The sequence below is a fragment of the Nelumbo lutea genome, chromosome 5 (assembly GCF_056320005.1).
Source record: "Nelumbo lutea isolate HS-2025 chromosome 5, American lotus-T2T, whole genome shotgun sequence".
NCBI lineage: Eukaryota > Viridiplantae > Streptophyta > Magnoliopsida > Proteales > Nelumbonaceae > Nelumbo > Nelumbo lutea.
In genome coordinates this window covers 52,740,033-52,752,976 of record NC_142688.1, presented here as the reverse complement: position 1 = coordinate 52,752,976, position 12,944 = coordinate 52,740,033, and the positions used below count along the sequence as shown (strand labels likewise).

General features: G+C 38.6%; 1 protein-coding gene and 1 long non-coding RNA gene across 3 annotated transcripts in view; one reads left to right on the top strand and one right to left on the bottom strand.

Moving 5' to 3' along the window:
- Positions 1 to 12,944, bottom strand: part of LOC148852413 (protein PSK SIMULATOR 1-like) — a 53,913-nt gene that overhangs the window by 18,188 nt on the left and 22,781 nt on the right. For both annotated transcript variants that reach the window (XM_088943342.1, XM_088943341.1), the window contains exons 7-9: positions 4,215 to 4,308; positions 270 to 367; positions 57 to 126 (exon numbers count right to left, since the gene is read on the bottom strand). In XM_088943342.1, the coding sequence (XP_088799468.1) occupies positions 57 to 126; positions 270 to 367; positions 4,215 to 4,308 (262 nt within the window). The remainder of the gene's footprint in view (positions 1 to 56; positions 127 to 269; positions 368 to 4,214; positions 4,309 to 12,944) is intronic.
- The window catches only part of LOC148852414 (uncharacterized), a 34,061-nt gene that overhangs the window by 177 nt on the left and 20,940 nt on the right, over positions 1 to 12,944 (top strand). The window lies entirely within an intron of this gene.

Below are 12,944 nucleotides of genomic sequence, written 5' to 3'. Positions count from 1 at the left end.
CAAGGAGCAAAAATACAAAAATTGCTAAAAAAAAAAATGTCAGAAGTGATACATACTGGCAATGCCAAAGGCTTCATGAATCTCTAGATGTAAGAAGTGGACAATGTCTACAAGCTTCCCCATAACCTGCAACACAAGGGATTAGATTGTTTAGAAACATATTTCTTAAAATAACTAGAAGAAAAAAATCTTTAGTTGGGTTATCTTTCTACAATAATCCATTCTTTCAGAATATCCCTGAAAAGTTACAAAACAGTAAAATTAGGCACCTCTTCCAAAATCTTGGACCATAGTGATTTTTTCTTTAAACTTCTTACATTCTTCTTTTGACATTTCAGCTCTGCCCTTAAGATTGCAAGGCCATCCCCTGCATGTAAAAGAAATAAAATTGCAGTAACACACAGAACCATTGTTAAAGAGTAAATAGATAAAAAAGTCAAGGGAAGCTCAATAATTTATCACTGGATATTATACTTTCCTATAAGAAGAAAGCCAATGGCTTCTATATGTGATGCTACATGATTACAAGCTAGTTGATTTAACAAGACATACAACACTCAGAAAATTAAGTAATGACAAGAAACTGCAAACCAGCTTCAGACACGACACATACCCAATACGATACAGGATGCTGTAGGGACATTAGATATACAATAACATTAACATTTCTATGATATGTAAACTTATATATTTTAAAAAATCATACTATAAGTGCTTGTATATGCTGGAAATTTATTTAAGTTTGACAAGACATGAGCTTTGAGAAATCACATTTAGGTTAAAAAAATGTTGTTTTTCTTTTCTCAGTTGATGCTTAATAACTCATACTACAAAAAATGTCTTCTCATGTATTAGCATTGCATGGACGCTATCTGGAGGGAACTCACAAGTTGAAATTTCACAAGTACATATCAGGCAGACTTATCAAAATACCCACTTGTGAACTCTCCAAAATTGCGAGTCCTCAATTCAAATGCTTCTATGAAAATACATGTATCCAGATACTTTACTTTTTAATCCTCTAATGTCTCATGTTTCTTACCTAATACTAACACTATTAGTTTGTCTTTTCTTTCTACAAGTTCCAACAAAGCAAGAAAGGCAACTGAAGCTTGATCCTTTCTTAATCTTATTCCTATTTTGTTAATGAATAAGATAGATAATGACTTTTAAAGCTGATACATTTGTTCTTTGGGTTCAACTATGATACCAGAAAAACTTATAACATCATAGATTTATCCATGTTATTGTGTGTGTGTTATTTTCTCATCATATCACAACAAATTATAGCATTCTTGGATGCTTCTGATACAGTCCTAGGCAAGGTTCAAAGTATCGGAAACGCAAGGTGTATCGGAAAGGTAATCTTAAGAGACGTACCAAGATACGCTTTGGAAACATATAGATACGGACGAAAAATCAAGATACGCATGGATACACTAGAAAATTCAAAAAACCTTTAAAAAATATGAACAATAATACGTTTTAAGTGATTATAACTAATTTATTTAAACATAAAAAATCATTCTTTAATGATTTATATGAAGTATTGGGATATAATTATTAACAATTGAAAAATAATAGAACTAAAATGTACGTGTATACATACTAATGTTTATTAGTTAATATTTTTTTGAAGTCATTTATTAGTTAATATTTGTTATATATAGGTTTAGATGATATTTATTATGTATACAAGTTAATAGATTCCTTAATTTTTAATAAATAAATTTAACTTGTATCCATCTTATTATTATATAAATATTAATAATCAAATTTATAGCATTTGTTGGGAAACATCCACCAAGGCAAGAAAGATTACTTTAAGTATAAAAAAACATGTTGTTCTAATAAGTAATTGAGGTCGGCATAATGGTTAATTAATTAGTGTTGCAAGCAAATGAGTTGGGTTCAAAACTTCTTACCTTTGGTTTGTGAATTTTAACAAGTTATTTGACTTAAAATAACATTTAATGACATATTAAATAATGTAATTAAAGGTAACTTAAATGAGCATTTAATTAAATTATATTAGCATTTAGTGACGTCTCAGACTTTAAGGCTTAATTAAAATTGATATTAATGAGAGAGAGAAGATATAAATTAAATTTAAATTTAAAAAGAGAGGGAAATTAAATTCAGCTTATACATAATGCATATCGGCCCGTTTTGGATTGTATCGGCCGATACATACCCGAAACGGACCGATACAAGGCCAATACGGACCTGTATCGGTTCGATACGGATGAAAAAATACGAAACCGTTTAATTAGACATGCTCCGTGTATCGGAACTCTTCCAAAACGATGTGTATCGGCCCGTATCGGCCAATACGTTACGAAATTTAAAACCTTGGTCCTAGGACCAGCTGACTGCAAGGAGAACAGAGGAGCAAGTCATCCTTTGTTGATTTGGCCTGGTTTTTGGAGATATGAAGGACTAATTGGTGCCTGAGGAAGAGCCTTGGAGTAGCACCCAAAATCAAGAGAAACTACAGAGTATGATTTAGAATGTCCATATATTTCCATGACATTTCTATTTCCATGGATACTGACATGAAATATTACTGGAAGTGGCATTTTCCCCAATGAAAGCTATCAGTACTCAGTGGAGTACAAGAGATCACATTAGATCATCAGTTGGTAACAATATTTTAGATACATGGAGTAGCAGTTTCATTGCCCACCTAATGGACATGATTACTACTTCGAGCCAGCTCAAAATTCTTTTCAAACATGAAGTTAAATCTTCATTTTGTTGTATAATAAAATATCTTGTTGATCTATTAGAATAATTTGCACTTTTATGAGTTTAAACTTTGCTTGAACTCACTCTATCATATAGTTTTGACTCTTACAGTTTACATGAGAGCATTGTAATGTATTATTTTACCTGTCAACCTTACTTTCTTAGCTTTGTTTGATGATTTGGAACAAGATGACAATTTAAAAGGGTCTAACTAGGCATATTTTATCACTACATATGGCAGTTTCATAGGGAGAATGACAATTCAGCCCAGGGTCAGAATTTGTAGGCTCAAAGTACATTTAGGGTAGGTGTCGGCTCGGAATTGATGCCAATTCACGGGCGGGTATGGGTGTATAGAGTGTGGGTTTTTGACATTTTGAATGTTTATAGGTTTACAGTAGAATTCAGAAATCTGCATTAGGCCTATCCGTACTTTTCCCTTTTTCATATTTCACAATGTTTCCTCCATGTCTATATTTTTTTACAATATTTCCATACAATATCTCCAACATTTCCGACATGTTTCCTACACTGACATTTTAAACCTTACCAAAGAGAAGCGTAAATTCATTATTGATTCTTGTTTTTCTTACCTTGGAATTGGTGCTTAGACCTTATTGGATTTAACTTGGTAAAATATACTGGGAGATTGCCCCTAGGTTGGTGTCTAGGGAAACTAGAGAGATCAACATATTAATCTCTAGGTTCTCCAAGACATTGGTGTATGCTTTGTGGTTTTCTAGTTTTTTTTTCACCAAGATATTGAGATTGATTGTTCTTGGAAGGAGAGTTTAGGTCTCTGTAGTGATCAATTGGATGATCCCCCTTTTACCCCAATCCTAAATTAGAGTTGTGAGTCTTGAGACAAACTATAAGGTCATGATTTAGATTGAGTCTTTCTTGCAGACTCTCTTATTTGTTATTTTATTGAAAGAATACATTCTTTCTGAATGATGGATCCGCTCAGAGAAATTTTTAGATAGGGGGAGAACCTGAAGTGGTTATGGGTCACATGGGACAGACCCCATGTACACAAATTACTTTGAAGTAGGATGGGGTGAATTATCTTCAATGGGCTCAGTCTGCTTGAATGGCTTTTGAAGGAAGAGATAAATTGGGGTACATTATTGGTGGTACAAAGGGACCAGATTCCACAGATCCTTCCCATGCTCAATGGACCCAAGAGAACTACATGGTGATGACCTGGTTGTGTAGTTCAACAATAACAATTTGATTAAACTGTTCTTTTCCCATCTGCAATCATGATGAGATGCAGTACATTCTGACTACATGATCAGTTCCATATTTTGAGAACCTAGACACACCATTTAGTGGTCCAACCATTTAAACTCCAATACATAGTAGTGAATATAATTTCTATGCATGCCATATATTCATAAATCACTTCAATCCCAAAATCTTTCCACATATTTCAATGCACAACATGTAAGTGCAAGAGAAATCACCTCTTTGAGCAGCATTTGAATTATCCTCCTCCTGAAGCTTGCGTCGATAATCTTGTTCAAATCTGTCCAAGGCATGCAACTCATGGTATAATTCCTGTGACCAAAAGAAATATTAAACTTTCCAGAATATGAATTCTGAAATATGACACCTAGGTCTAAGCCCACATAAACTTTATATTAGAAAGAAACATGAGTAGAAACCGTATATGCAACAAATCTCAGGATCAGTCCTCTATGGAAATAAAATGGCAAAACCAATTTTGAAAATGAATGCTATTTTATATGAACTTGGAATGGGTCCCAGGAGCAGATATGTGTCCAGATTCTAGGAGTAGGATTTATCTTACCTAAAAATCTTGGTATACAGGAACTTAGCTAAAATTAACTTGCTGATTAGTACTAGCATGTGGAGACATCACACATTGGATGATAAATAGAGTTTATCAATCATGCAAGTAGTCTATGTAAAATTTAGATGCATTTCCCTATTTACATCTAAACCCAAAACTGGAAAGCGTCAACAACAAAAGCAAGAAAAATAATTACATTATAAAAAGAAACAATGACATTGGTAGAAACAGATCCAACTGATTATTTACGGCTTCTCTTGAATAAGGCAACTTGCAGTTGCAGATTCCTGCATAGTAGCAACTAGCTCTTACAACACATCCACAGGGATCCAATCAATTTGATTTCGCTCGTGACAGCACTTTTGGTTCTTGCCCATGTCAAGATCAGTGTTTTAAAAGGCGTGGGAGGCACACGCCTCCAGGTGAGGCACCCCAAATGCCCTGAGGCATATGCCAGAGGCATTGACACCTCTGAGGCATATGCCTCAGGTGCCTCACGCTCTAATATGCCTCATGCAGACCTCATATAAAAAGACAAAAAAATAAGAAAAGAAAAAAAAAGGAAAAGGAAAAGGAAAAGGAAGGAAAAGAAGAAGGGAAAGAATAAGAAAGAAATAGAAGAAAAAAGAGAAAAAGAAAGAAAAGGGAAGGGAAGGGAAGAAAAGATGAGGGAAAAAAAGTGGGCCAGGGGCGAAACATCTTCATTCTCCTTCTTAACATAAAAGATTTTTATTAAAAATAAAGAAAAATGAGATCCTCCTTCCTCTTCTTCCTCCTCCCCTTCCTCCTACTTCTTCCTCGTCATCCCCCTCCTCTTAAGGAGGCTTATGCCTCTTACATTCTGAACTACACCTCACACCTCCAGGTAGTGGAATGCCTCGCGTCACACCTCAACATTTTAAAACATTGGTTAAGATAAATCCACAACTAATCAAATGGTATTCATAGTAGCCCATGCCTCTTATCCCACGTCCAATACATAAATAGAGTATTCATGGAAGCCCAAAACATTTACCTAAGACATGACCAATCATCAAGTCCACCCAACAATACATTTCCCAGTTACGAAGGTGAACTACCAACTTAAAAGAGATCAAACCACAAATATGGCAATATTAAGAACATTCTACCAGAGACTTTAACATATCAAATACCCTTATGGCACACGAGAACAACTAAAAAAACAGCCCTTAAACAAGACAAAGACTCCCACTTAGTAGAAACCTGTACTCTTAAGTGCTTCATCAAACATGCTAAGGCATGATAAATTTTGGTGCTGGAAATATTTGGACATTTCAATGAACTTCTATATTTTTTATGAATAATAATAAGTTTATTGATTCAGAAGCAAATTAGAGTGAGTTCATACATCATCCCAACGAGAGGTGCGAGCTGCAGCCCCTCCTTGAAACTTACAAGTAAACTAGGAAAGAAAAACAAGAATCACATCTGAGCCCAAAATAATTCTTCCCTATTTACCCCTTGCTTAGCTAACACATCTGACAAGGTATTTGCTGATCTCTCCACCCACTGTACAGTAACCAACATATTCCTTGTCAACCAACTAAATTTCTTCATTTCATTCTTGTATCGCCACATAGCCTCTTCAGAATTTTTCAACCAACCCACCACCACTTTGGAATCCCCCTCGATTATTAGGTGTTGTACCCCCATCTGGTTTGCAAATTGGACCCCTTGTATAGCAGCTAAAAGTTCTGCCCTGATGGAATTCCCAATTCCCAAGGAACCTTAGTAGAGCAACAAAATCTCTCCCTTCTCATTTCTCAAAGCACCCCCCACTCTGGATAATACTGGATTACCCATGCTGCTTCCATCAAAGTTCAATTTTATTGAGCCTTCGAGTGGAGGAGACCAGCTTGTAATTGAATTGCCCTTTAGAGATGAACACCTTGCTACTGTTGACCAATTTCTCCAAATGTCATTAAAGGAGAATTGATGAAAGATTTCCAAGGTCTTCAGCCAGAGTATTGCCCTATTTAACACACAGTCTTTCAAATCTTGGCTGTTCCTTTCCTTATCTTGAAAAATTCTGAGATTCCTTTCTTCCCAAAGAGTCCAAGTCAAGGCAGCACGAGCACATCTCCACATAATTCTCCCTATTTTTGTAGGCCAATAAAAGGTAGAATGGTTGAAGAGCATGTGAACTTCTGCTGGTAGACTCCAACTACCCCCAAACAACGAAAGTAGCCAAGCCCAAAGGTCTGCAGAAAAGGGACAAGATACTAATAGATGGTAACAATCCTCACCGTGAGCTCTACAGAGGATACACCAATTAGGAGAAATACGGAGAAAAGGTCTTCTCTTTTGTAGGTTGTCTAAAGTGTTTACTTTCCCATGGAAAACTTCCCAACAAAAAGCCATAATTTTTGGGGGAACTGGCCTACACCAAATTTCTTTTGACGGAAAGGGTTGGTGAGTAGAAAGTTGAGAGATGGACTTGAAGAAAGAAGCACAAGTGAAGGTTCCATTGGGGCTAGGAGTCCAAACCCACTAATCTGGCTTGGAGGGATCCAAACAAACCTGATTAAGACAACCAAGCAAAATAGAAAGAGACTCAATTTCAGCATCCCTAAGTCCTCTACGAAACCCAAAATCACAAATAGGATCTAAGGATGTTCCCAAAGGTGAGACAAATTTTGAGACCACTTCTTTTTTGTACAAAGAAATAGAAAAAAGCGAAGGGAACAGATCCTTTAATGGTGAGTCTCCTACCCAAATATCCTCCCAAAAAAAGATAGAGTTGCCAGAACAAACTTCATACCTAATAAAATTGAGGAATTGAGGAAGGGTGTTGTGAATAGCCTTCCAAGGTGCTGCTAGGTTAGCTTGCCTCGATACACCAGCATCCCATCCATTCTCTGACCCCCATGAATGCTTCCCACCACCTCATGCCACAATCTCTCTCTTTCCAAAGGCCATCTCCACAACCATTTCCCTAACAGAGCTTGATTCTTTCTAGTTACCCTCTCAATTCCCAAACCCCCCTCTTCTTTACTTCTGCACACAATTTCCCAATTAACCAAGTAATCCTTTTTTTCTTGTCCTGGTTCCCATAAGAAATCTCTCATCAACTTCTCCAGTTTCCTAGCTTCCCTAACTGGTATCCTAAAGACAGACAAATAATAGGTAGGTAAGTTAGCCAAGGTAGCTCTTACTAGGGTAATTCTCCTTCCTAAAGAGATATAGTTCCTCTTCCATGAGACTAATCTCTTCTCAAACTTTTCTAACACTGGGGTCCAAAATTTACTCTCCCTAGGATTTGCCCCTAAAGGAAGCCCTAAATATGCCATAGGCCAAGCAGAGGTGGAACACTCAAGACACTCCACAATAGCCTCGACCTCCCTTACCTCCAAATTTATACCTGTTGTGCAGCTCTTTTCCAGATTTATTCTCAAATTAGAGACACTTTCAAATCCTTTTATTAGCTCCTTTAGGTTTTCTACCTTTTCACTAAGACCTTCACAAAAAATCATTAGGTCGTCTGCAAACTGAAGGTGGGTGACAGGGACTTGGTGTCTCCCTATTCTCCAACCCCTAATGGCATCTTCGCTGTCAGCCTTAGTAATGATCCTACTAATCACATCAGCTACTAAGGTAAAAAGGAAGGGTGAAAGTAGATCCCCTTGCCTGACACCCCTGCAAGCTAGAAAAAAGTCCCTCACCGTACCATTTACCAAAATAGAGTAGTGACAAGTACTGATACACCCAAAGATCCAACTACACCACTTGTCCCCAAATCCACCATTTCGCATAACCTCTAATAGAAACTCACAGTCCACCAAATCATAGGCCTTTTCAAGATCCAATTTACAAATGAATCCTTTCTTACTAGACCTTTCATTTCCTCCACACACTCATTCACAATTAAGATCTGATCTGTTATTTGTCGCCCTTGAATGAAGCCCCCTGGGTTTCACTAATGATGGGAGGGAGGATTGTTTTGATCCTCAATGAGAGCACTTTAGCCAAAATTTTATAGATGCATGTCACCAGACTAATAGGCCTATAATCTTTTGGGTGGTTGGCATCATTCTTCTTAGGTATCAAGGCCAAAAAGGTGGCATTAATTCCAGGGCATATAGTGTGATTGTCTGTAAATTCCTTAAAGACTTCAGCTAGATCCTCTTTCAATACCTCCCAACAATCTTGATAAAAAACCCATTGTAAAGCCATCTGGACCCGGAGCCTTGGATCTATCCATTAGAAAGACAGCTTTCTTAACCTCTTCTTCCTCGAAATCCCTTTCCAGCCACCTTGCCACTCCATGAATTCTTGGCCAATCCACCCTTTCCATGACTGTTCTCTCACTCAAGGGCCTTCTATAAATCGATTTGAAGTGGTCCACAAATTATCTGGCTATGTCATCCTGGTTGATAATCACCTCCTCTCCTATCTCTAGATTGGTCACAAAATTCTTTCTTCGTCTCCCATTTGCCAAATCATGGAAGAATCTAGTGTTCCCATCGCCTTCCTTAATCCACTTGTGCCTAGATTTTTGTCTCCAACTGATTTCTTCCCTCAATAACACTTCTTCCAAATCCTTTTTTAATTGTCTCCTTAACACTCTGTCCTCCTCGGTCAGCCCATTGTGAGATTCCTTTACATCCAAATTCTCTATTCAAGAGATTAGGCCCAATTTTTGCTCCTCAATTCTACCAAACTGATCTCTATTCCACACTTTTATTTTGGCTCTCAACCTTTTTAATTTCTTATGGAACTTGATCCCCTTCCATCTTACCCCCTTCTCCTCCTCACCCCACCACTCCTTCACTTTTTTCACAAAATCTGAATGGGTAAGCCACATGTTTTCGAATCTAAAAGGTTTGGGTCCTATAGGAAAAAACTTAGTTCCTATTTGGATAGAACAGTGATCGGAGGTGACCCTGGGTAATGCCCTAGCAACCAAGTTTTCCAAACTATTCTCTCAGGCAAGGTTAAATAAGAATCTATCCAACTTCGAGCACAAAGGGGTTTCCTGAAGGTTGGACCAAGTGTAACTGGCTTGCAACAGAGGTATTTCCTTCAGTTCACAATCTTCAATAAAACCATTAAATTTCCTCATGCTTGTTGAGATTACCTGTTGGGGATTATTGGTTTCATCAGAGAATCTAATGACGTTAAAATCCCCGCCCAGGCACCAAGGACCATCCCATAGCCCCTTGATTGCATATAGTTCCTCCCACATCTCATTCCTCTCTCTATAGGAATTAGGGCCATAAACATTGGTTAAGACCCATACACACCCATTTTCTACATTCTTGCACTTAATGGAAACTGAGAATCTACCTATCAATTCTTCCACTACTTCCACCACATCCTCCCTCCACGGTGTTACAATCCCCCCCGAGGCTCCCCAAGAAGGAGACAAGCTCCAACCTAAACCTCTAGACCTCCAAAAACTCCTCACCCATCTCCCATCTAATTCCATCAGTTTGGATTCTTGTAACAACACAATATAAGGTTTTTCCCTTCGGAGTAGGTCTTCGATCGGCCTTCTCTTCCTTGCACTCCCTAATCCTCTTACATTCCAGCTAATAATTTTCATCAAGACAAAATAGCAAAGGAACCCAATAAGAGGCCATATTCTCCTCATTTTAGGCCCTTCCTCCTATCCCCTCTACCACTGAATTCTAAATCCCCCTCAATGTCTGAAATTAGCCTTTCCACTTCAGATCTTTTTTTCTTATTTGTTCCTCTTCCCCCCCCCCCCCCTTACCAATACAGCAATCATCCTTTTTCTTTCCTCCATCCTTTCCAGCCAATGTTTGAGAAAGAATTTTACCCTACTCACACTTATTTTGGCTACAACATCTTTCTACGAGTCCTTCCTTTTTCTTTTGTTCCTCCATCATTGTACAGATCAACTCCCAAATTCTATCTGCCTCCCCCTTATTACTTCCTTCCAACACCCTCTCTCCTCCTTCCACTATCACCCTCTCTCTTGCATCAGAACCTCCTAGATGGGAAGTTAAGATATCCGTTACAGGTATAGCAAACAAGTCAGTACCTAAAATAGAATTGACACCCATACCTGATAGAACGAGGGTAGGACTAGAAACACTAGAAATGACTTGTTGACAGGCGGCAAATGGTTTTAAAGCCTTTCCCCTTTTTGGACAAGGTTGTGAAGTAGACATGGTGAAAAAATCACTTCCTAACGACCTACCCACTTGGAAAACCTTTCTCTGTGTATCCGACACTGGAATACCCGCATCCATCCTCACGGCCGATTCTTGTCCCTCTCCACCAACATCCTGTAATTCATTAGACTCAGGATCAGCTCCCTCGACAAAGGGAGGAGGACTTTTCAAAGCTTTAGAACCATTATCTTCACCATTTCTAGTCTTCCCGCCACCTACCTCTTCAGTCTCTTCCTCTAAAAACAACAGCTCTGTATGCAAACTTTCTATTTCAAGAAAATCATTGTTGCTTTTCGGAGACAGACTTCCCAGACTTAGCGTTTCGTCTCTATCAGAATCGTCATTGCTGTTTTGTTCACTCAACCAATCTTCAAGCCTTGTTCTGTTCTCATCACTAGGCTTCAGGTATCTCGGGTTGCGCCTATCTGGTGAGAGACGGTTCGCTAGGTTGGATGGGACCCACTGTAGAGAGCCTCGAGACTGCGAATCTTGAGATTTTTTTGCGCCTGATCTATTCGATCGAGAGGAGGGGTTCGGGGTTGAAGAAGATAGACGCTTTATCTCATCTATCAGCTCATCCCTCCTCCCAGTCACGTACTTACATAACGTATCCCTCGACCCATCTATTTCTTGTTTCCATAGATGGAATGGCAAGCCTATTACACGCACCACCACACCATCTTCGACAAAAAAATCCTTGGAGTGGGATGTTGGATTCCATTTGAAGACTGTGAATGATCCGAACTCAGCCTGAACATTGATAGCTAATATTTCCAAATCATTCTCTATTGGATAGCTAATATTTCCAAATCATTCTCTATTGGATCTAGGATGGCTTTACAGTTATCGAAGGGGGTTACTATGAAAACACTCTTCAACTTCAACCTGGTTGCTAGTAAATCAGCTACCCTCTTCCAATCATTAACCTTTTCCTTGGCTTGTATCACAAACTTACTATCCCACTCCTCTCTCTCTAGACCTCCCACCATTCTGCAATGGCCGTTTGTTTTTGCCATGACCACTGGCCCTTGTTCTACCCTGTTGTTGCTGAGATATGCCTTCTCCCTTATGGAGGCTTTTTTCTCATTTGCTACTCTTTGAGCTAAGAACTCTTTGAGCAACCAGTCAACTTCCCCCCAACCTTGGTTCTGTTTTCCTGCTGGTAGACACACCAGTTGCCTTTGTCCCTTACCAAAACATTCAGCCAAAGCCATGAAGAACCCCTTTCTATTCCTCTTACATTCAACAACATATCTTCTCCCTTCTAGTGTACTAAAATCCTGCCGGTTTATCTGCTTAACTTTTGAACAGGCTCCAGCTATGAACTCTCTTAGCCACTCAATCACTTCTAATCCTTCCAGCAATATTGTACCCTTTTTCGCTTCCCTTACCTTCAGGCTTACCTTCCCCTTGATTCTCATCTCTTCGAACAAGAGATTTTTTGCTTCTATCTTCAAGGATCTCCTCCACTGACCTGCCTGCACGAACTCCATCCGGCGGTCTCAATTCCACACCCCTTCAATGAACTTCTATATTGCAATAGGCATTGCCAAAGATCCACAACCAAAGAAGTTTGACTACAGCCAAAAAGACACAAAAAACATGCTCCCCCTGTCCTTTAAGGTTTGGATCTAAAATTTCACTAACCTGCAACTAGACATCCAAAAACTCTCCCAAATACCACTTGAAACAAGACTAGGTCCAAAGTTGTGCTTATGATCACACTTTCAGAGGGACCCATCAACCTTAAGTCTCTTTAACAAACGAGACCCCATCAACACAGCATAAAAGAAAAAGATCTTGATTGACACCAAAAAAGGGACACATGGGCTTTTGTTAAAACAGGAGTGTTAAACACCCAAGGCAACCAATGAATCAACTGTTTAAGCCACTACCCATCAAAACACCATAGATATGTCTCCAAACAACAGTTGATCACTTCAGTTTGAGCATCTGTTTGGGGATAATAGCTCGTAGAGTAGCACAGCTGAACCCAATGATCCTTGAAAAATGTTTCCCAAAACTTTCTCATAAAAAACAGGTTGCTGTCTGTAAGGATAAAAGTGGGAGTGCCATGTAATTTGGCCATATCATAAAAATAGGCCCCAGCCACCAATGCTAGCCATGTAGGGGTGAGGTAGCACAATAAAATGTGCTTCAATCCATCTACATCTACCAGCTGATTTTGGATGACCTTGATTTAATCCATAGTGATTTCA